Here is a 24,032-nt window from a genome sequence, read left to right as displayed (position 1 = left end):
TCTCGGTTCACTGCAACCTCCGACTCCTGCCCTGGGTTCAAGCAATTCTCCTGTCTCGCTTCCCAAGTAGCTGGTATTATAGGAACCTGCCACCAGGCCCAGCTGAATTTGTATTTTTAGTAGAGATGGGGTTTTGCCATGTTGGCCAGGCTGGTCTCAAATTCCTGACCTCAGGTGATCCACCTGCCTTGGCCTCCCAAAGTGTTACAATTACAGGCATGAGCCACTGCTCCCGGCCGTATAATGTACTTTTTGTTTTTTTGTATTTTTAGTAGAGATGGGGTTTCACCATGTTGCCCAGGCTGGTCTCGTACTCCTGAGATCAGGCAATTCACCCACCTCGGCCTCCCAAAGTGCTAGGATTACAGGTGTGAGTCACTGAGACCAGCCGGTACTCTTGACCACTATTTTTAATACACGACAAACCCTCTTGCTTCGGATTTTAGGAAATGATTACAGGTTCCAAGAATCATTATTTAGAGAATACTTTATTAGTTTCTGTAATCAAACCCATGTAGATAAGACCTTACATATTTAATACAGTGCGTTACCCCTGTACAAATGGAAAAAATTAAGTTTAACGTTTCTAGACCAATATGGCTGTTAATTTCTGTACAATGCCAACTCAACACAGTAAACTGGGATACTTTTTCCAAAGTTGACAGCACAGCTAAAGTTTCCAAAAATTCAAATTATATATATATATGTATATATATATATATTTATATAAAAAGACCAATAGCAGTATGTTATGCATCAATAGCAGCAACAGCTTTTCCAGGTTCTGCAGTCATCTGAATAAAATTATAGAGACATCCAGCACACTCCATTTAAAAAAAAAGGCGGGGGGGGGGAAGGTAAAAAACAAAACCCCAGAAAATTGCAAAGTTCTGTTACTGTTGTGGTACCTGGCACCATTTTTTAAAATTAGCTTCTGAATCATCATGTGGAAATAAAACATTCTAGAATAACATCATTAAAAACAGCTCTGATAAAGCACGGTCACTACTACGTATCATAAAGCAGGTACAAGATATTTTACATTCATGGAGGTATGATACAGTACTGTCCTATATCTATAATACTAGAGGATACAAATGAAAGGCATTATTTGAGAGTTGATTCTACTTTTCCAGCAGAGGGCCCAAAGGATGGCATGACACAGCTCTGTAAAGAAATGCACCTTCTTAGGATTTCCTTTAATTAGTGGCACAGTTCTAGGTACTCACTATTCTTCATAAACACCAGCTAAAAACTGGTTTAACAAAAAAAAAAAAAGAAAGAAAAAGGAAAAAAAGAAAAAAAACCCCAGAACCATGGGATTCATACAAAGATGACTGAGTGGGGCAAGGAAGACTCAACCTAACTAGCATTTTACCAAATCTGTCATGTTTGAATGGTTAGAGCTCCATGGAAGAAAGGAGATGCTAAGTAGCGCTTCAAAGCTTCGGACCACAACCAAAACACAGCATCATTTCAAACAGCAGCAGTAGCCAAACACTGCTCACTATGATATGGTTCAAGGATGCTGACATCAATATTTAATCATCTACTCACTCATCCAGCAAGAAGGGGAGATCAGTTACTACTGTACTTTGATTGTGTTCAACTCAATCACCATGTTATAAAAATAGCAAGCTGCCATAATAAAAAATAAGGCTCCTCTATCCAGCACCAGTTATCTTCAGTTCTTTACCTCCAAGCCTACAAATTCCATAACCATATCCAAAGAACATAAAGGAGCAAAAAAACCGCATCTGATGTATTAGCTGGGACCATCACACAGTTCAGGCTGAGCTATTCCTCTGCCATGTCATTTTCCTTGTATTTTTGGTGTTTCATCTAATCATAAGGATTTTTAGGTCTAAATTATATGCACTCAAAAAAATAGGTGCATATATTTATATATAAATTCTGACTGAAGATGCGTGGCCATCAATCGAGTGCGTGTTATATAGTAGGTACAAGATTGCAAAGCCTCATTTTTACTGGTACAGCAGCTATGTGTCAGTGTAAATTGCTCCTATGTCCCTTGTATATCTCCAAGCTCTGAACAGGATAATGTCACAGACCATTTTGCCCCTTTGGCTGCTGGCATTATCTGACTTAATTTTCCATGTTTTCCCTCCCCCCACCCCCAATCCTCTGCAATAAACCATAGCCTTTAAGATTTTGTTTCTTCGGTTTTGATCGCCTGAGGTTTGATTGGTCCAGTTCTAACAGGTTTGGTGGCTATGGATGGTGCAGGGGGTGGTTTTTCTTCTACTTTTTCCTGACAGACACCAGGAGGGTCAGTCAGTGTTTCAGGAGGTTTACTTGAATCACTGTCCACTTTCTGGGCTTTGCCTCCTATCTGTTTGCTCTGTTGCTGTTCAGAGAAGAACCGTTGCGTGGACTGAAGAACCTCTGCTCTCTGCTTTGCCTTAAAAAATAAGAAAGAACAACTGAAAATACTGCAGCATTACCAAAGCCTGTCAAATCAATCTTGGTTCAAATTCTTTTACCAATCACAAATCAGTTTTCCCCACACTGGTTTGGCCAAAGCCAAAAGTACCTCATTGATCTTTGAGCTTTTAATGCATAGATTTCTTCCTATTTTTGAAATATTCCATGTGATTAAAAAAAAAAAAAAAAAAGGAAACCACAGGACCACCTCCCACCACCTTTTCAAGGTTTGCCCTCTCATAAAATAATAAAATATAAATTGCTGCTGATTTGTATCTTTTCTGGAACAATAAGCTTATTGATATTAAATTTTATTTAGGGAACCTGCTTGCAAATCTGAAAACATACATGTAACACTTAAAACTTCTAGTTATCAATATGTGGTCTACAATAAAACGAAAAGGAAGCACTTATATTGTGGCATTACCAACACCTAGGACCAAATGTCTTGTGGCTGAGTCCTCTTCCCACAGCTCTCTTCTGCAGGGGAAGAGCATCAGAAATTAGTAACTACAACTTCACTTGATCACTAAGTTCTGATAGCTCCTACCACATTCTGAGCTGGTAAATAATTTCTTAGTTTTGACTATGTGCCCCCAAAAATATACTTACGTCAATCTGTAAATTTTACCACTGTAACATTCACAACTAAAACTTAAGTTTCCATCCTTCTTGCATATAAAAAAAAAAATACTTCATGTTCTACAGGTAACCTGTACTATCCAAAGATCTGAAGCAATTTTCAAGAAGCTTGTACCCTTTCCCACCCCATTACGATTATAAAGCTCTAATGTTATTTCCAACATGGGAATATGTGAAAATCAAGAGCCAAGGAGCCAGAAGCAGAACTGGAATCCAAGGCCAAATAACTTCCGAAGATTTTTACTCACACTGGTATTTCTAATTATAACAAACAGATGGAAATCCTAGGCATACAGCCTTAATAAAAGTAGATAATTATTTCATAAAATTTTGCTGCTGGGTAGTCTTTAAATTTGATTACTCAGGATCAGAAACACTAAGGATGTCGCCCCAGAAACTTTAATCAATCAATCCATCAATCAAATTTTCAAATAGGATTATCATAAACATGTTTCTAATTCAGAGTAAAGCATTACTATGCACATTTCCCTGTTTGAAAGCGGTAAGCTTTTCTTTGTTCTAGTCTGATCTCATGACATATAGTGACAAAACAGGCAAAATTACTAAGATCCCTGAAAGTCAAGCCTAAAGTAAATATAGAAATAAATGGATTCAACTGGCTGTACTGGCAGACATGTAAGGTTTATGCTACAAAACTGTCCCCACACAGACTCCTAAAGGCACTCTTTCTGCATTAGCAAACCCCATGTTTATCAGTGCCTTTCATCATGAAGGATCCCAAAGTGCTTTTCTGAGTTCTTCATCTAAAACTGCACAATCCACTGTGGAATACAGCCACCTCATGTTGTAGGCCAAAAAGGGTATGAAAACAGTTTGAGAAGAAAACTGTACTTTGATGACTCATAATGGAAAAAATACCAAGACAGGTAACACATCTTACCCATTCCAGAGTTTTCATATAACCATGATTTATATTTTAAGCTGCTGGGAGGAGGAGAGTCAGGGGAAAGGGGGGAAGAAAATTAAAAAAAAAAAAAAAAAAGAAAATGGGGAAGTCTATAATAATTCATATTACTTCTTCGCTATTCCAAAAAAAATTTTGCATCTAAACTCAGATCTCCCTCAAATATTTATCTGATAACAATTCATTTGGCCACAGTTTAAGACATTAATTCGTTTCCTGACTACAGTTGCAAAAAAAAGAAAAAGAAACAAAAAGAAAAAAAACATGAAAGGAATGGGAATGGGGCAAAAAAAAGAAAAAAAAAGGGGGAAATGAATAAAAGTAGTTAGCTTGGTTAAGTCTGCTAAGACAATGAATGCCTGGATATACAGTTATGGGTCCAGAGGCATTTTAAGATATGGTTCAGAGACAGATTCTTGATCTGTTGGCTGTTAACACTGTACTAACCTTCATGTCTTGTTCAGCCTTCAACGCAGCCTGGGCCTGATTACCTCTGACTCCAGATAGTGATCCACAAGGACCCCTGGCTACATGTGGCAAACGAGCATGGCTCATGAGGCCTGTGGTCAGCGGAGGAGGCATCTGACTGGCCAGTGCCATTGGTGGCCTCTGAACAGGCGCTGGGAAGGTGTTAGTATGTGGGGCTCTTACCAATGGAGGGACCAGGTTAGGCTGAGAGAGAATCTGAGTGAAAAAAACAAAACATACAACATTGAACTGTTAAAAAAAAAAAAAAAAAAAAAAAAAAACTGCCAACTAGACCAGGTTGGCTCATCCCAGAGTTAAATCTGTGCCCATCCTACCAGTGAAAGGAAGTGTATGGATTGTGCCACTTCATTAACAAGGACAAAGAATAAACAGGCCATGCTTGGAGAGTTTAACAGAAAAATTAGGCAAAGCATGCTATGGCACTTCAGTAGGTCCTAGCATCTCAGTTGTAAATTCTGAAGGGGGGATAAAGACTTTTAATTAGGCTATCTTTTTAAAAGGTACAGTTACAGAAAAGGCACACACCTGTAACAAATGTAATCTGAAGATAAATAAAATCAATACTAATTCAACAAATGTTAATTTCTCAGGAACCAGTTCTAGTTTGTGAGAGTTCTTAGTTAGTCCTTTTATATGATCAGCAAGGGGAAGAGAAGCCAGTATTTTTATACATATATTAAAATATCTTCTTGGAAATTTTATCTCAATTGCACATAAATATCTTAAAAACCAAAACCAACTTTAAACCTAGAAAACTTCAAGCACTGGGACCCTTCGCTGAAAAGTCAACTCCTTAAAAAAAGTTAAAAGGAAAAGGACTCAAATTATCAGAGCTGTGTGGGGAATCTTAAAACTATTTCTCTTGTCTGCTTTAGAACTAAACAATTACTATGTCTGGCTATAAATCGCAGACTATCTTTATAAAATAAATTTATTGTTAAATTCAGAAACTATTTTTTATTAAAAACTGTACTTCTTAACTGGCTAACATAAAGCAAGATCACAATTTATCCAGATTAACAACTATTTTTAAGTAAATAATACTCATTTCTTAATTACATCTGCCCACCTGGGGTGCAAACTGTGTAGGAAATGGTTGTGTCATTCTCACAGTGGCAGGGGCTGACTGGAACTGCTTCTGGTAGACAATACTGTTCATTTTGCTGGACTGGCTGTTCGGACTTGTAGAAGTAGCCCTTAGGAAGAAGCCGTTACTAGTCAGTATAGTAATACCAAGTAAATAATGCTGTTAGATTTTTGCAAACACTGTTCTTAGTATTTTCATCATACTTGGTAGTTGGTAAAAATTTACTGTGATGAGTTACCAAACATTCTGGTAGAAAAGAGACACTGGAGGAGCAGAGGTAAGAAAGGATACCAGTTACCAGTTAAGACTGCCTGGTTCGAAACCAGCTTGGACAGTATTTTTTAAAAAATTAGCCAGGTTTGGTGGCACGTGTATGTAGTCCCAGCTACTCAGGAGGCTGAGGCAGGAGGATTGCTTGAGCCCAGGTGTTTGACGTTGCAGTGAGCTATAATCATGCCACTGCACTCTCGCCTGGGTAACAGAGTGAGGCTCTGTCTCAAGAAAAACAAAAGAAAAAAAGATTTGCTCTGTAACAAAAGAATTTACTTAAAATATAGTACAATAAACACATTTCAAATAATTTAAAAGCTTAACATTTTAGACAAAACTATAAAAAAGAATGCCTTAATAATTCCTTTTCTGCTTGGAAAAGGGATTATGTCACACAGGACTGATAAGTATTTAACAAATAGTGACCAAATTGGAATCTCATAAGCAAATTTAAATGCCCATTTTACCGGAAGGGACTAGATGTTGGTGTGGTGCTTCTACCAGCGATTGGAGGTGTGCCTGGTTTTATATCAATGCCACTTCCAAAGGCTTTTAGTTCCATTTCAGACATCTGAGGAAAAGCATAAAATAAACTTAACATTTCTTTAATTCCATAAGCTAAGTGCTGTGTTTACATGTCCTATATGTGAAGACGTAATCTAGGAAAGGGCAAAAAACCTTAGTACAAAACTCCTATAGTTAGGCTTCAAGTATTATGGAATTATCAGACCAAAGAGACTTGTAATAAAATAAGCCTAAGAGACACTATAAATCCAATTCTTCCAATAAATTTGTGAATTCTTTGTTATTAGTAAAAACTAGATGGGGCCAAACACATTAAAAGTAAACAGATAAAATGTAAATACACTGGGGTTTGAGATTTGTTTTGCAGGGTAGTAAAAACTGACACATTTTAGTCTTTTAGATAACACAAATGTATAGATCTGAACACACTACCTTAAATTCTCAAATAACCTGTGCAAATGTCTCTTTACTTACTTTTCCTGTGGTTGCAATCATGCTATGCTGTGTTCCAGCAGGAATTAATCCTCTGAAAGGCTGGCTTACTTGTGCAGGACGACTCAGACTCTGAGCCTGTGCTTGGGGAGTGGTATGCTGTAACGGGGGCTGAAGAGTCTGAGGCAAAGCAATTAGAGGTTGCCCTGTAGATCCAAAATTAGGCAAGGAAAGCTGGGATCCTGGTAAAGGTACTGTAACCTAGAAAATAAGTAAAGAGAAACTGAAGCAATTTGTTTCTGTTTACTACAGACATACCCATACAACCATACACAACTCTTCAAATACTTTTGAGTAAGATTTAAAATAGAACACATTGGCTGGGTGCAGTGGCTCATGTCTGTAATCCCAGCACTTTGGAAGGCCAAGAGGGGCAGATCACGAGGTCAAGAGATCGAGACCATCCTGGCCAACATGGTAAAACCCCGTCTCTACTAAAAAAAAAAACAAAACAAAAATTAGCTGGGCGTGGTGGCATGTATCTGTAGTCCCAGCTACCTGGGAGGCTGAGGCATGAGAATTGCTTGAACCCAGGAGGCGGAGGTTGCAGTGAGCCAAGATCGCACCACTGCACTCCAGACTGGCGACAGAGCAAGACTCCGTCTCAAAATATAAAAAATAAAATAAAATAAAATAAATAAATATAACACATCCATCTACTAATATATTTCACATATTTCTTTTGCTTAGTGACTACAAGTTGAGTATCTCTAATCTGAAAATCAAAATCCAAAATGCTCTAAAGCTTTCTGAGAGGCTGATATGACACCACAAGTAGAGAATCTGACACCAAGTCCGGGCACGGTGGCTCACGCCTGTAATCCCAGCACTTTGGGAGGCCAAGGTGGGTGGATCACTTGAGGTCAGGAGTTTGAGACCAGCCTGGTCAACATGGGGAAACCCTGTTTCTATAAAAATAAACAAATAAATAAATACAAAAATTAGCCAGGCATGGTGGTGGGCGCCTGTAATCCCAGCTAGTCGGGAGGCTGAGGCATGAGAATCGCTTGAACCCAGGAGGTGGAGGTTGCAGTGAGCTGAGATCGTACCACTGCACTCCAGGCTGGGTAAGGGAGACTCCGTCTCACACAAAAAAAAAAAAAAAAAAAAAAAAGAATTCAACACCCCACCTCATGTGATAGATCAGTCGAAGTGCGGTCAGAACTTTGTTCCATGCACAAAGTTAGTTAAAATGTTGCTTAAAATTACCTTCAGGTTATATGTACAAAGCATATATGAAACAAAGGAATTTCACGTTTAGACAGGCCCCACACCCCAAGACACCTCATTATGTATACACAAACATTAAAAAAAAAAAAAATCTGAAATCCGAAACACTCCTGGTCCCAAGCATTTAGGTAAGAGACACTCAACCCTCAACCACATCTCCATTCTTCTATTAAAGGTACAACATAGTTTAGTTAATGCTACTTGTAGTGAAGAAAATAGAAAGTGAAAGAATTAGAACTATCTTTGAATTTATCCACAGGACATGTCAAATAATCACAAAGTACATGGGGACACAATATAAGGAGTATTCACAAGTTTCCAAACAGATATTTTACATAATGTTTTCAAGGCTGGTCAAAATGAGCTACGAGAAGAACAAGAATCTCTGTTTTCATATAAACACTGTATTTAATATGAATGTCAATAAGATATTCACGAATTATCACTTCCTAAAATAGCAAACAAAAACAGTTATAAGAAAATGACTAATGACTTGTTCCCCCACCAGCCCTCCACCACTTTTAAAGAATAAGCTAATGAAATTATTAGAGGAGATAGTTTTAAACGCACCATACACTTTTCACTGAAAATTATTATTGCATTCATACACTTAAGAAAGTATCTGCCATTTATACTCGATCACACTCTGCCACACTGTTGTATGTATGCTAACCTGTCAGATGGGTCTTTGGGAGGCTTCTCCCTCCAGCACTAATGGGTAAGCCACCTAAATCACACTTATAGGTAACTATATTCTGGACAATGGTTTTCCAAGTTTTATATTCATGGAATCCTTTGTTAAAATAGAATAAATAATTACACGGAAACCTAGCAGCCAGGTGTGGCGGCTCAAGCCTGTAATCCCAATACTTTGGAAGGCCGAGGCAGGTGGATTGCTTGAGCCCAGGAGTTCAAGATCAGCCTGGGGCAACATGGCAAAACCCTGTCTCTACAAAAAATACGAAGAAAAATTAGCCAGGCATGATGGCATGAGCCTGTAGTCCCAGCTGCACAGGAGGCTGAGGTGCGAGGATTGCTTGAGCCTGGGAGGTTGGGCTGCATGAGCCATGATCACACCCACTCTGGTGTGGGTGACAGAAAAAAATAAAACCCCCCAAAACAACAAAAAACCTAGAAGATGTAAAAATACAGGAATGACTGAAGTAGGGGTTGATGGTGGTGAGAAGAGGGGTGTCATGAACCTGAAATCCCTTCTACGTGGACCCAATGGAATTCTTTATGACATCTCAGTGAACAGTTTAAAGACCACTCCTCCATCTTTCCTTCATGGTTCAATTTAAATTCCCAAACAATCACAAAAGCCATAAAAATAATAATAAAGAAAATTGAGGAAATTTACCATGCCATAGTTTACCTGCTGGAGAGCACTTGGTGACTGGGCAGTGTTATAAAAATTTGTCTGACCAGGCTGTTGTACTTGTCCAGAATAAAGATTCGAAGCCTGGGTAAGATTTGCTCTAGCCTAGAAAAAATTTTTTAAGAAAACATGAGTAAAACTGAAAAAAATTTCAAATTCAGAGATGGAGATTATGACTTCAAAGCAATGTCTAGCAACTTTTAGTATTAGATAAAATGAAAGGACTTTGTTTTTTTCATTGCATCCTTTAACATGTTTTCTTTTAAAAATGTTTCCTTAAAATGATCCGTGGCACAGGAATACAATGAGTGTGCACTGTTCTAGTCCCCTGACTTACCTGGAGAAGATGTGTGTCAATCAGCTGGGAACCTCCTAGTCCTGATGCCTGCCCCAGTTGATGTTCATACAATATGGGTATAGGCTGGGTATTTGATGTTTGCTGAAAGGCAAGACCAGATTGTGCCTTGGCAAGTTCTTGGTGTTGGACAGTTGGAAAGTTGTGAATAGCGGTCCCAGAAAGGACCACAGATGGCTGGGATAAACTGCTTTGCATAAAAGCTGGCTGAGATCTACATAAGGATTACAGAGAAAATACTGTTAGAATCTCATCTGGAATCTGAAAATCTTAACAATGTAAATCCCAAATGACCCAATACAGTCATGTGCTGCATGACATTTCAGTCAATAGACCACATATATATTGATGGTCCCATAAGATTACAAGGAAGCTGAAAAATTCCTATCACCTAGTGACATCATAGCTGTTCTAACATCATAGAACATATGACTCAACTGTTTTTGCTGGTGCTAGTATTAAATATAAACAAACCTACTACAGTCATATAACAGTTCAGTACATAGTTATATACAGTACATAATATCTGATACTGATAAAAAGAATTATGTTACTAGTTGTTTATGTATTTACTATACATTTTGTTACTTTAGAGTGTACTCTTTCTACTTAAAACAGAAAACTGTAAAACAGCCTCAGGCAGATCCTTTAGCGGGTATTCCAGAAGAAAGCATTGTTAACATAGGACATGACAGCTCCGTGTGTGTTTCTGCCCCTGAAGACTTCCCAGTGGGACAGGATGTGGAGGCAGATGAGAGTATATTGATGATCCTAGCCCTGTGTGGGCCTAGCTGAATGTGCGTTTGCATCTTAGTTTTTAACAAAAAAGTTTAAAAAGTTAAAAAAAAAAAATTTAAAAAACAGAAAAACATTAACAAAAGGCCAGACTTGGTGGTTCATGCTCACAATCTCAGCACTTTAGGAGGCTGAGGTGAAAGGATTGCTCGAGGCCAGGAGTTTAGACCAGCGTGGGCAAGAGAACAAGACCTCATCTCTACAAAAAAATAAAAAATTAGGTGGGAACGGTATCAAGTGCCTGTAGTCCTAGCTACTTGGGAAACTGAGGCTGGACAATGGCGTGAGCTCAGGAGTTCGAGGTAGTGAGCTGTATGTGTCACTGCACTCCAGCCTGGGTGATACAGACCTTGTCTCAAAAAACAAACAAAAAAACAAAAAAAAAAAAAAGAAAATATTTCTGTGCTGATGTACAACGTGTTTGTGTTGTAAGCTAAATGTTATTAAAGAGTCAAAAAATTACAGTAAGTTGAGGTTAATTTATTAAAGAAAAATTTATTTTTACAAATACAGTGTACCCACAGTGTACAGTGTTTACAGACTCCACAGAAGTGTACAGTAATATCACTCGCCACTCACTCACTGACTCACCTAGAGCAACTTTCGGTCCTGCCAGCCCCATTCATGGTAAGTGTGCTATACATGGTAAGTACCATTTTTAATCTTGTATGCTGTCTTTTTATTGTACTTTTTCTGTTTAGATTGTTTAGATTTCTATGTTTAGACACAAATATTTACCACTGTGTTACAACTGTCAACAAAATACTAAGTACAGTAAAATGCTGCATGCATTTATAGCCTAATTAAACACAATAGGCTGTACTCTATAGCCTAAGTGTGTAGCTGCAGGCTATACCACCTAGGTTCCTGTAAGTACATTCTATGATGTTTGAAAAGGGATGTATACTTCAGAATGTTTCCCCATCACTGACACTTGGCTGCACTCTAATTAGCTCAGAAATCAAGAAAAGAGGCAGAGAATACAGACTGTGTCTAAAGCAACTTATTTCAAGATTTAAAGCCCTGTATACAAGGAAGCTTCACATGTAAAAGTCCTGTGAAAAGGCCTGTTCTCCCTGAGAAGTGGATGGCTCTCTCCTTTTGAATAGTGAGAATAATTCTCTTTTTGTGTTCAACACAAAGTTGAGAACAAAATCTCTTTTTCTCTTTGGCAACTTTCTAATTTATAGCACCAATAGCCCCAACTTTTCTTATTTGTATTTCATTACTTCCCCACATATATTTTTAATATAAATGGCCTAGCCTCAAGATCTTTATGGAATAAAGCACAGTAGTAGCTCACGTCAGAATTACCCACAAAGATCAAGCAAGCAAACAAACAAGAACACAAACCAAAATCAAACCAAGCCAAAACACACCCCCCAAAACAAAACCATAATGCCAGAATCTAACTCCAGACTTCCCTATCATCTCTGAGATGGATGCCTCCAGTCTACACTTTTAAGATGCAGAGATAAAGAATAAGCAACTAAATCAAAAGTAGTGGGTTAAAGAACATTATGCTTTGTTGTTTTGTTAAAACTGACCTATGTGGCAGGAACAAAATCCACTAAGAAAGAATGCTAGTCTAGGATCACAGCAATCTTCACAATATCTACTTATAATTTATGTTTCAAACACAAGGTAAGAAAATATGAATATACTGCTATAAACTGTCCTGTCTTTGTAGAAACCAATTCAGAGACTCCCTAATAAATACTATGCTGATTAGGTTAAGGAACAAGCAAGGAATGTTTAGGGATAAAAAATAACTGCTTTCGAAATCTAAACCCGTACTTTCCAATGTGGTAGCCACTTGCCACAATTACATATGTCTTACATTATATTTCTATTGACCAGGTCTGGTCTTAAAAAGTCTGTCTTCTAAGACAATTAGTGAAATGGGGATTACAAATATAGTACATTGCTACTCCACTTCCCATGGCCTGCGGAAGACATTACTAATTCATCACTGTACTCTTTTTCACAGTACTGAAAAGTGGTTGTAAACTTTTCAACAGTGTTTCAAGCAGCCAATACAATTAAAAGGAGACTGGCTTGTGAGGTTAAATCTAGCTGCTATGCCTATGTCAGAAATTTTCAAGTTTTATTTTTAATATAAATTCCAAGATAATCCCAAATACAAGACTTCCTTTAGCTTCTAGTTGGGGCAAATAGTTTTACTTCTAATGGGAGAAAATAACAAAACTACCTGAGAGTAAGATGAGGAGGGAAGACCTACAACAGCTATATAGGTAACGACACAGGTGTATTAAATTTTACTAAAGTATCTTTAATCAAAAGGCAAAAATAAAAGCCACATTTATGAGGTTTACTAATGACTCAGCTCTGTTAAGAAAGTTTCATTAGCTGAACCTGGCTTCTCTAGGAGTATCATTATGGTGATATAAAACATGCTGTATTAACTGATGACAAGTTTAATCTGTAAAGTATGGAAATTCTATCTGAACCCACTTCTGAAAACAAATTCCTAAAAACAAATGCACAGACTTCCTAAACCAAGTGTCCTGAATGTAACTTATTTTTCTTTCTGATGATTTAAGGACACCATTAAGAGTATGGATGACAGCTATGCCATGATGCACTGCTCCTACTATCTGACTCTTACTCTCACTCTTCTTCCCTCATTAAATTGGAAACCAGAGACACTGAGGGTTGAATCCAGGCTCTGCCACTTTATGTATAACCTTAGGTTAAAACAAAACAAAACAAAACAAAACAAAAAACCCTCACCCTCTTCAAGTCCTAACATCCACATGTTAAATGAGGATGACTTACCTTCACACAGGTGGCTGTGTGAAGACTAAATTTAGTTAATATATGTGAAAGGCTGAATAGCTATCATATATAAGGAAAGTTCAATAAAAATCAGTTTTCATTATTTCCCTAATTGCAAAGGTAACTTACAGTGCATCTGAGTGAATTTTTGGAAAAAACGCTTTCTTCACTACATAGCATATTTGTCACCACTACTTCCATGCTTTGATATTCTACTTCTCTCTGTTGTTATATTCCACCCTGTCCTATACCCCCTAACATAATGTAGTTAACTGCCATGCCTCAGCTCGTACATAGAGGAGATTCAGATATATACAGTTGTTGGTAGCCAGATGGCACACAGATTTTTAGGTTCTTTAAGCGGCTATTTTCTATAATTTCTAACAGTTTTGGGGTTGCTGTTGTTCACTACTGCAAAAGGTTTTGAAGCCTGGCTTTCTTTAATAAGGTATGGTTGAAATTACCAGAGGCTGAGGTTCATGACATATAATCAACATGCTCAACTAGCCAATGTGGTGTTTTTTTTTTTTTTTTTGAGACGGAGTCTCACTCTGTCGCTCAGGCTGGAGTGCAGTGGCCGGATCTCAGCTCACTGCAAGCTCCGTGTCCCGGGTTTACGCCATTCTCCTGCCTCAGCCTCCTGAGTAGCTGGGATTACAGGCGCCTGCCACCTTGCCCGGCTAGTTTTTTTTTTTTTTTTTTTTTGTATTTTTTAGTAGAGACAGGGTTTCACCGGGTTAGCCAGGATGGTCTCGATCTCCTGACCTCGTGATCCGCCCGTCTTGGCCTCCCAAAGTGCTGGGATTACAGGCTTGAGCCACCGCGCCTGGCCGCCAATATGGTTTATAGCAGAGTCATCCTAGGTTTTTTGGGGAAGGAACAGTTACGGATTACGGCAAGGAGGATCAGTAGTTACAATGTTTTCAACATCACTACAACAGTAACTTTTAAAGCATTTACCTATATGGTTGAAGTGAAGAGCTGAACAATTCCTGAGCCTGGGAAACAGCAGGTCCAGCCCCCAAACTCAGTTGGGCTTGATGCTGCCCTTGCAGTGGTGCATAAATAGGGATTGGAATCTGCTGAACTGAAGTTGGCTGCAATGCATTGAAAATGTATGTAAACATATTATATATCAGTATCATACATCATTAACACTGGAATATAAAAATTTGAGACATGAAAAGAGTAAGATGAATACTATATATCAGCTCCATTTTAAAACAAAACTGAATGTAAACATCTAAATTTCCCTTTCAACCCACTACTTATTCTACATTGTTAATATTAAGCTCTGGTAAATTTGGGGAAATTTTTAAATTTTGCTTATAGAATATCAAGGTAATCATGGGTAGCTTGTAATTTCAGAGTGTATTATTTACGTTCCAAGGTAACTATTATAACCACAAAAACGCGAAGGAACAAATATAGGATGGAAGAAGTCTTTGATATTACCTGAGAGAGACCTGGTTGGAAACCCTGTTGTTGAGCCAAGGATGGTGGAGCCAATCGTGCATGTTGGGTATTAAATAAATGACTTGTGTCCATATAGAAGGCTGGGATTTGAGCTGTAGACCGTCAGGAAAAACAAGCAGTAATAAGTGTCCTAATTTCAGAATTTTCCAAACAGTAAATAAAAACCAAGTTTTGTAGCAGAGTCCAAATTAAGTGCGCCCTCTGAAAATTAATACAGCCATGGAAAAACTAAAAATGTGACAAGAGGCAAATGTGAAAAGACGGAAAACTTCTAGTAGACAGGTAACTAGTACTTGTGAAGGCATGAAAAAAATTTATATACTGTCAATGGGGTATAGATACTCAGATTTTGTCAGTAGTAAAATTTCACATAATCTACTAAAATTGAAAACGAATCTACCCATTGAACCGGCAATTCTACTCCAATTTTAAACCTACCTACTAGAATCTAGCAAAATATTTAGAGGATTGACATTTAATTTTAAAAGTTTGGTATAAATTCTAAACACATTTCTATGTATGATACATACTACTTTGTGACTTTCCGTTTTTTTTTTTTTTTTTTTTTTTTAACAGTCTCGCTCTGTCACCCAGGCTGAAGTGCAGTGGCACGACTGATCCCAGCTCACTGCAGCCTCCACCTCCTGGGTTCAAGTGATTCTTGTGCCTCAGCCACCTGAGCAGCTGGGTGTGTGCCACCACGCCCAACTAATTTTTGTATTTTTAGTAGAGATGTGGTTTCACCATGTTGGCCACGTGGCTCTTGAACTGCCGGCCTCAAGTGATCTGCCTGCCTCAGCCTCCCAAAGTGCTGGGATTACAGGCATGGCCATGGTGCCTGGTTGACTTGCTGTTTTTATATAGTAGTATGTTCTGCAGAACTCCACATATTATAATGACGAGACAGGGTCTCACTCTGTCAGGCTGGAGTGCGGTGGCATGATTATCACCTGGGCTCAAATGATTCTCTCACCTCAGCCTCCCAAATAGCGGGAACTACAGGCATGTGCCACCACATCCAGCTAATGTTTAAAATTTTTCTGTAGACGTGGGGTCTCACTATGTTGCTCAGGTTGGTCCTGAACTCCTAGGGTCGAGCAATCCTTCTGCCTTGGCCTCTTGAAGTGCTGGGATTATAGGTATGAGCCACCACATCCAGCCTATATATTGTTTTTAACTTGTCATTATTAGAAATAATACTGCAATGAATATTCTCACTTAACCTCTCATAGGTTAAGTGTATCCATATGAGATTCCTAGCTAAGAAACTGTTACTACAGTACGTATGTACACTTATATTTTCCAAGACACTTTTAAAAAGAATTACGTCAATTTAGGCTGGGACAGGTGGCTCATGCCTATAATTCCAGCACTTTGGGAGGCTGAGGAAGGAGGATCACTTGAGCTCAGGAGTTTGAGGCCAGCCTGGGCAACATGGTAAAAAAACGCTGTCTAGACCAAAAATGCAAAACAAACAAACAAACAAACAAATTAGTTGGGCATGGTGGTGTACTCCTGTGGTCCCAGCTACTTGAGAGGCTGAGGTGAGAGGATCACTTGAGCCTGGGAGATGGAGGTGGCAGTGAGTCAAGACTGTGCCACTGCAATCCAGCCTGGGCAACAGAGCCAGACATCATCTCAAAAAAAAAAAAAAAAAAAAAAAGAATTACGCAAATTTAAATATTTACAGCAATGTACTTTAAGAGCCTTATGCTTAGCTAAAAGGTTAAGAAGAGACAAAAAATAAGCATTACAGTCTTCAATTTCTAAATTCCTTATATTCAAGCCTAAAAACATTACCTGCTGCAGACTGAGACACATAAACTTGCGGACTCTGTTGTTGCTGGGCAATAAGGGAAGGCATACAGCTTAACTGCGAAAAATGACTTGCAGAAGGCAGGCTGCTTGTCTGCAACTGCTGAGGTTTCACTTTACAAATATTTGGAGGATCTGATGTGGTTGTAGATTTTGTGCTCAAAGAAGAGGTAGTGTATGTACCAGCTCCTATATTTGGGGAAGCAGAAAAAGGGGAAAACAGAACATATTTAGAAGTGTTGCTGTTGCTCACAGTACTAACCAGAAACTGCAAAATTAATGTTTCTACCTATCACGTACTTATATACTGCTTCAGGCCAAAAGTAGATGAGGTAGCTTACAAAACAAAAGAGTAATTATCACCAAATGCAAATATGACTAGAAAATATGGAACAATAAACAATAGAAAATTAAAACAAGAAACAAAATACAAAATTCATAAAATGAGGCCGAGAGCCTATATAACTGTTATAGTTTGGCCAGAAACGATTTGTTTTTTAAACATCACAAAGAAGAGTAGGATATATAATCAAGAGCTTCATACACTTATGACCATAGATACAAGGACACAAAAGGGAAAAGTGCTATACCTTAGAAATAATTATGACTATACATGGGCCTTTAGAGATCTCAACTGGTCCTAAAATGCCACATATACTTAAGGCTGGATTTCTCTCTCCTGCAAAAACCGGCCCATGTTGAGGACAGGAGTATAAGACCAGCCTGGGGAACACTGTAAGATCCTGTCTCTGCACAAAATTAAAAAATTAGCTGGGCATGGTAGTGCCTGTAGTCCCAGCTACTTGGGAGGCTGAGATGGAAGGACTGCTTGAGCCCAGGAGTTTGAGGCTGCAGTGAACAGTGATGACATCACCGCACTCCAGCCTGAGTGACAGAGCAAGACATCATCTCTTAAAACAAAAAAACACAACTCCAAAAACAACCAAAAAAACAAACAAAAACAAAACAAAACCACCTGGTAGATAGTAATATCTTTAAAACAAATGAAATAAACTACTTAATAAGTAAACAGAATTATAAAACTTAGGTGTTAGGGTCCATTAGTTTTATTGATTAATGAGCTATTATGACTGTATTACTGACCCAAAATGTCAATACTGGTATTTGATTAAAAAGTAATGTATAGTTATCATTATCTTCAGATGATGCTCCACCTGAGAGTGGACCAAAATTCAAGTGCTTCTATCCTTCTAATAATTATCTACCAGTAGGATGACAAGGCAACAAGGGCCTTGTTTAAAAAATTATCCTAGTCAAGCATAGTGTAGGAAATCCAGACCTGGGGAAACAAATTAGTTGGGTTCCAAAGAAAGAACTAGGAACCATTATTTCCAGACCTTCCTACCACACTCTCCTGTTTCCTTTACACCACCTTCACTAACCCCTCCATCTCCAAGCTAGTCTAGTAAGCATAAGAGAAGATGCCTTGGCCAATGAGTGGTGGAGGAATGCTAGGAAGGGTTTTAAAGTGAAAAGAGATATAGTTGGAACACAGTTTGATTTAAAATTTTAATGCAGCGTAGAATCACGGGAGTTTGTGTTAACACATACTTCTGATTACAGACAATATCAAAATAACTTGTATAACCCTAAGACCAGCTTTTTGGTAACTAAAAATAGCACGGTGGGTTGGAATACTGAAAAGCAATATTGAATGAGAATGAGTCAAATTAATTTATATCACTGGAAAGGAGCTTCCTACTGCTTTGGAAGCAGATAATACTGAGAAATTAATACTTGAAATTAAATTTTATTTTTTCAACAGAAGAATCTTGGTTCTACATACGGTAAAAGGAAAAGGGTGTACTTTCTAGAGTCAAGCGTTTTGGAAACATCCGTGTTTCTTTAAGAACTGTGAGGCCTCCAAATAATGAAGTTCAGTGAAAAGATTATGCAATAGTAAAAATTTAAGAAAATCTAAGGAAAAAGCAAGAAAAGCACCTTCTAACTTTGGGCACCAATGGATTCTCCTAAAAAACAAAATAAAACAAAAACCAAACCAAACTAAAGCCAAATCCAATGGATTACATCACTCAAATAGCAGAGGCTAAAAATTCTCCATCCCTAACTCTTTACCAGAAAACATGTTATCCCAACAGGTTTAGGCCAATAGCACCTTCAAATTAGACACAGATTGTGAAACATTTTAAAAAGGTGTGATTCTCTGTTATTTTTGAGCTATCTAGTTAGTTGTATATACATAAAAAATGACAATCAAAAGGTGAACTTCCTAGAAAAATTTAGAGGAAAATGACACTTTAAAAAGCAATTACTGGCCAGGCATTGTGGCTCATGCCTGTAATCCCAGCATTTTGGGAGGCTGAGGTGGGAATACTGAATACTACTTTTTTGGGAGGGCTGGGTAAACAAGAAAAGACCATAAAAACTGTTAAATAATGTAAGCTATTTAAAGAAAGAGTACAAAAATGTTCTACCTGATAGTGATGTTGTAGGAGTGACTGAAGCAACAGGAATCTGGGGCATAGATGCACTTGAGAACGAATTATAATTAGCAGTGCTTGGTGCACTGGCACTACTGCTGACTCCAGTTGCAATTGGAGGTGCTGTGGAAGTTACTGGAGACCCCTTTTCCCTTACATTTGGAGAATTCTCCCATGCCTTGCGTGCAGACTCCATCTGCAATAAAATGGACATTTCTTATAGTAAAAAAATGATGTTAATACACCAAATACGTACTTATATACATGTATCAGTATTTAAGTGCCAAATATAATCTTTCAAAAACCACACACAAAGATATTTAAAGAAAATGTAAGACCCCAAGACCCTAGGGATTTCAGACTTTCCATTTGCCTCTTTATCTTTGCTCCATTACTCAAATTGGGAGTGTGAGAGTGGGGCTTAATTATATTTCTACAGAGAACTTGTTGATGGTTTTAGAAAACAAGTCAGTGTACTTTAAAGTCACAGCTCCTGTATCATTTAAACATGAGCCCCTATCCCTACCAGTGAATAATGAAAGGCCCTTCCCAGTAAATATCCATTTTCTCCATTCTTTCTTTTCACTCCAATGCTTCTTAAATGGCAAATGGCAGGCACCTTTTGGTTGGCTGCTTCATGCTCACAGTGTTTTTAAAAGGCAAGGTAACAAGATAGGTTTTAGACTTGGGTGCAGTAGAAACGCTTTTGTTTCACATCCAGATCTCAAGCATTTCATGTACCAGATGTAACCATTTGCATTTATGACCCCTGGTTTCAGGTGTCTTTTCTTCTCCTAGTTTCTTAAAGGGCAGAAAATGGCCTTATTTCAATCTAGAGCAGCACTATTCAGTAGTTTTCAACAGATACATATGTAAGTGCAGATCAAATATGTAATTTAAAATTTTCTAGCACCCACATTTAAAAAAGTAAATACAGAGATTATATATTTATTTTGAAAACATTTAATTTAACCCAATATTTATAATATTATAACTAAAACACTAATGAACATAAAATTGAGATATTTTATAAATTTTTTTATATTAAAATTTCAGATGCAGTATATATCCAACATAATCTGTAAGATCCAGCTGCAATGACTTACATGAGAGGAACTTTTTCAAGTTACATATTTAATACCACTTTGTGGGTCCTTAAAATATCAGTTTCTAAAATTTTATTTTGGTTATAAGAATTCTGAGAAATAGAGGCTGGGTGTGGTGGCTCACGCCTGTAATCCCAGCACTTTGAGAGGCCGAGGCAGGTGGATCATGAGGTCAGGAGTTTGAGACCAATCTGGCCAACATAATGAAACCCCGTCTCTACTAAAAATACAAAAAAAATTAGCTGGGCGTGGTGGTGTGCGCCTATAATCCCAGCTACTCAGGAGGCCGAGGCAGGAGAATTGTATGAACCCAGGAGGCGGAGGTTGCAGTGAGCTGAGATCATGCCACTGTACTCTAGCCTGGGCGACAGAATGAGGCTCCATCTCAAAAAAAAAAAAAAAAAAATTTAAAAAACAGAAAAACATTAACAAAAGGCCAGACTTGGTGGTTCATGCTCACAATCTCAGCACTTTAGGAGGCTGAGGTGAAAGGATTGCTCGAGGCCAGGAGTTTAGACCAGCGTGGGCAAGAGAACAAGACCTCATCTCTACAAAAAAATAAAAAATTAGGTGGGAACGGTATCAAGTGCCTGTAGTCCTAGCTACTTGGGAAACTGAGGCTGGACAATGGCGTGAGCTCAGGAGTTCGAGGTAGTGAGCTGTATGTGTCACTGCACTCCAGCCTGGGTGATACAGACCTTGTCTCAAAAAACAAACAAAAAAACAAAAAAAAAAAAAAGAAAATATTTCTGTGCTGATGTACAACGTGTTTGTGTTGTAAGCTAAATGTTATTAAAGAGTCAAAAAATTACAGTAAGTTGAGGTTAATTTATTAAAGAAAAATTTATTTTTACAAATACAGTGTACCCACAGTGTACAGTGTTTACAGACTCCACAGAAGTGTACAGTAATATCACTCGCCACTCACTCACTGACTCACCTAGAGCAACTTTCGGTCCTGCCAGCCCCATTCATGGTAAGTGTGCTATACATGGTAAGTACCATTTTTAATCTTGTATGCTGTCTTTTTATTGTACTTTTTCTGTTTAGATTGTTTAGATTTCTATGTTTAGACACAAATATTTACCACTGTGTTACAACTGTCAACAAAATACTAAGTACAGTAAAATGCTGCATGCATTTATAGCCTAATTAAACACAATAGGCTGTACTCTATAGCCTAAGTGTGTAGCTGCAGGCTATACCACCTAGGTTCCTGTAAGTACATTCTATGATGTTTGAAAAGGGATGTATACTTCAGAATGTTTCCCCATCACTGACACTTGGCTGCACTCTAATTAGCTCAGAAATCAAGAAAAGAGGCAGAGAATACAGACTGTGTCTAAAGCAACTTATTTCAAGATTTAAAGCCCTGTATACAAGGAAGCTTCACATGTAAAAGTCCTGTGAAAAGGCCTGTTCTCCCTGAGAAGTGGATGGCTCTCTCCTTTTGAATAGTGAGAATAATTCTCTTTTTGTGTTCAACACAAAGTTGAGAACAAAATCTCTTTTTCTCTTTGGCAACTTTCTAATTTATAGCACCAATAGCCCCAACTTTTCTTATTTGTATTTCATTACTTCCCCACATATATTTTTAATATAAATGGCCTAGCCTCAAGATCTTTATGGAATAAAGCACAGTAGTAGCTCACGTCAGAATTACCCACAAAGATCAAGCAAGCAAACAAACAAGAACACAAACCAAAATCAAACCAAGCCAAAACACACCCCCCAAAACAAAACCATAATGCCAGAATCTAACTCCAGACTTCCCTATCATCTCTGAGATGGATGCCTCCAGTCTACACTTTTAAGATGCAGAGATAAAGAATAAGCAACTAAATCAAAAGTAGTGGGTTAAAGAACATTATGCTTTGTTGTTTTGTTAAAACTGACCTATGTGGCAGGAACAAAATCCACTAAGAAAGAATGCTAGTCTAGGATCACAGCAATCTTCACAATATCTACTTATAATTTATGTTTCAAACACAAGGTAAGAAAATATGAATATACTGCTATAAACTGTCCTGTCTTTGTAGAAACCAATTCAGAGACTCCCTAATAAATACTATGCTGATTAGGTTAAGGAACAAGCAAGGAATGTTTAGGGATAAAAAATAACTGCTTTCGAAATCTAAACCCGTACTTTCCAATGTGGTAGCCACTTGCCACAATTACATATGTCTTACATTATATTTCTATTGACCAGGTCTGGTCTTAAAAAGTCTGTCTTCTAAGACAATTAGTGAAATGGGGATTACAAATATAGTACATTGCTACTCCACTTCCCATGGCCTGCGGAAGACATTACTAATTCATCACTGTACTCTTTTTCACAGTACTGAAAAGTGGTTGTAAACTTTTCAACAGTGTTTCAAGCAGCCAATACAATTAAAAGGAGACTGGCTTGTGAGGTTAAATCTAGCTGCTATGCCTATGTCAGAAATTTTCAAGTTTTATTTTTAATATAAATTCCAAGATAATCCCAAATACAAGACTTCCTTTAGCTTCTAGTTGGGGCAAATAGTTTTACTTCTAATGGGAGAAAATAACAAAACTACCTGAGAGTAAGATGAGGAGGGAAGACCTACAACAGCTATATAGGTAACGACACAGGTGTATTAAATTTTACTAAAGTATCTTTAATCAAAAGGCAAAAATAAAAGCCACATTTATGAGGTTTACTAATGACTCAGCTCTGTTAAGAAAGTTTCATTAGCTGAACCTGGCTTCTCTAGGAGTATCATTATGGTGATATAAAACATGCTGTATTAACTGATGACAAGTTTAATCTGTAAAGTATGGAAATTCTATCTGAACCCACTTCTGAAAACAAATTCCTAAAAACAAATGCACAGACTTCCTAAACCAAGTGTCCTGAATGTAACTTATTTTTCTTTCTGATGATTTAAGGACACCATTAAGAGTATGGATGACAGCTATGCCATGATGCACTGCTCCTACTATCTGACTCTTACTCTCACTCTTCTTCCCTCATTAAATTGGAAACCAGAGACACTGAGGGTTGAATCCAGGCTCTGCCACTTTATGTATAACCTTAGGTTAAAACAAAACAAAACAAAACAAAACAAAAAACCCTCACCCTCTTCAAGTCCTAACATCCACATGTTAAATGAGGATGACTTACCTTCACACAGGTGGCTGTGTGAAGACTAAATTTAGTTAATATATGTGAAAGGCTGAATAGCTATCATATATAAGGAAAGTTCAATAAAAATCAGTTTTCATTATTTCCCTAATTGCAAAGGTAACTTACAGTGCATCTGAGTGAATTTTTGGAAAAAACGCTTTCTTCACTACATAGCATATTTGTCACCACTACTTCCATGCTTTGATATTCTACTTCTCTCTGTTGTTATATTCCACCCTGTCCTATACCCCCTAACATAATGTAGTTAACTGCCATGCCTCAGCTCGTACATAGAGGAGATTCAGATATATACAGTTGTTGGTAGCCAGATGGCACACAGATTTTTAGGTTCTTTAAGCGGCTATTTTCTATAATTTCTAACAGTTTTGGGGTTGCTGTTGTTCACTACTGCAAAAGGTTTTGAAGCCTGGCTTTCTTTAATAAGGTATGGTTGAAATTACCAGAGGCTGAGGTTCATGACATATAATCAACATGCTCAACTAGCCAATGTGGTGTTTTTTTTTTTTTTTTTGAGACGGAGTCTCACTCTGTCGCTCAGGCTGGAGTGCAGTGGCCGGATCTCAGCTCAC

General features: G+C 37.8%; 1 protein-coding gene across 3 annotated transcripts in view; it reads right to left on the bottom strand.

The window, feature by feature from the left end:
* Positions 1-469: 469 nt before the first annotated feature.
* PRRC2C (proline-rich coiled-coil 2C) overlaps positions 470-24,032 on the bottom strand; it is an 86,455-nt gene continuing 62,892 nt past the window's right edge. For 2 of the 3 annotated variants that reach the window (XM_011962294.1, XM_011962295.1), the window contains exons 24-34: positions 19,180-19,381; positions 16,709-16,912; positions 14,888-15,000; positions 14,393-14,529; positions 9,821-10,052; positions 9,481-9,588; positions 6,858-7,076; positions 6,326-6,429; positions 5,571-5,697; positions 4,460-4,696; positions 470-2,422 (exon numbers count right to left, since the gene is read on the bottom strand). In XM_011962294.1, the coding sequence (XP_011817684.1) occupies positions 2,165-2,422; positions 4,460-4,696; positions 5,571-5,697; positions 6,326-6,429; positions 6,858-7,076; positions 9,481-9,588; positions 9,821-10,052; positions 14,393-14,529; positions 14,888-15,000; positions 16,709-16,912; positions 19,180-19,381 (1,941 nt within the window). In that variant the 3' untranslated portion in view covers positions 470-2,164. The remainder of the gene's footprint in view (positions 2,423-4,459; positions 4,697-5,570; positions 5,698-6,325; positions 6,430-6,857; positions 7,077-9,480; positions 9,589-9,820; positions 10,053-14,392; positions 14,530-14,887; positions 15,001-16,708; positions 16,913-19,179; positions 19,382-24,032) is intronic. The other variant, XM_011962296.1, reaches the window with a different exon arrangement.

Source organism: Colobus angolensis, unplaced genomic scaffold, assembly GCF_000951035.1.
Source record: "Colobus angolensis palliatus isolate OR3802 unplaced genomic scaffold, Cang.pa_1.0 Scaffold59, whole genome shotgun sequence".
Taxonomy (NCBI): Eukaryota; Metazoa; Chordata; class Mammalia; order Primates; family Cercopithecidae; genus Colobus; species Colobus angolensis.
Note: the sequence above shows the minus strand (reverse complement) of the source record. Positions and strands in the feature narration are given on the sequence as shown.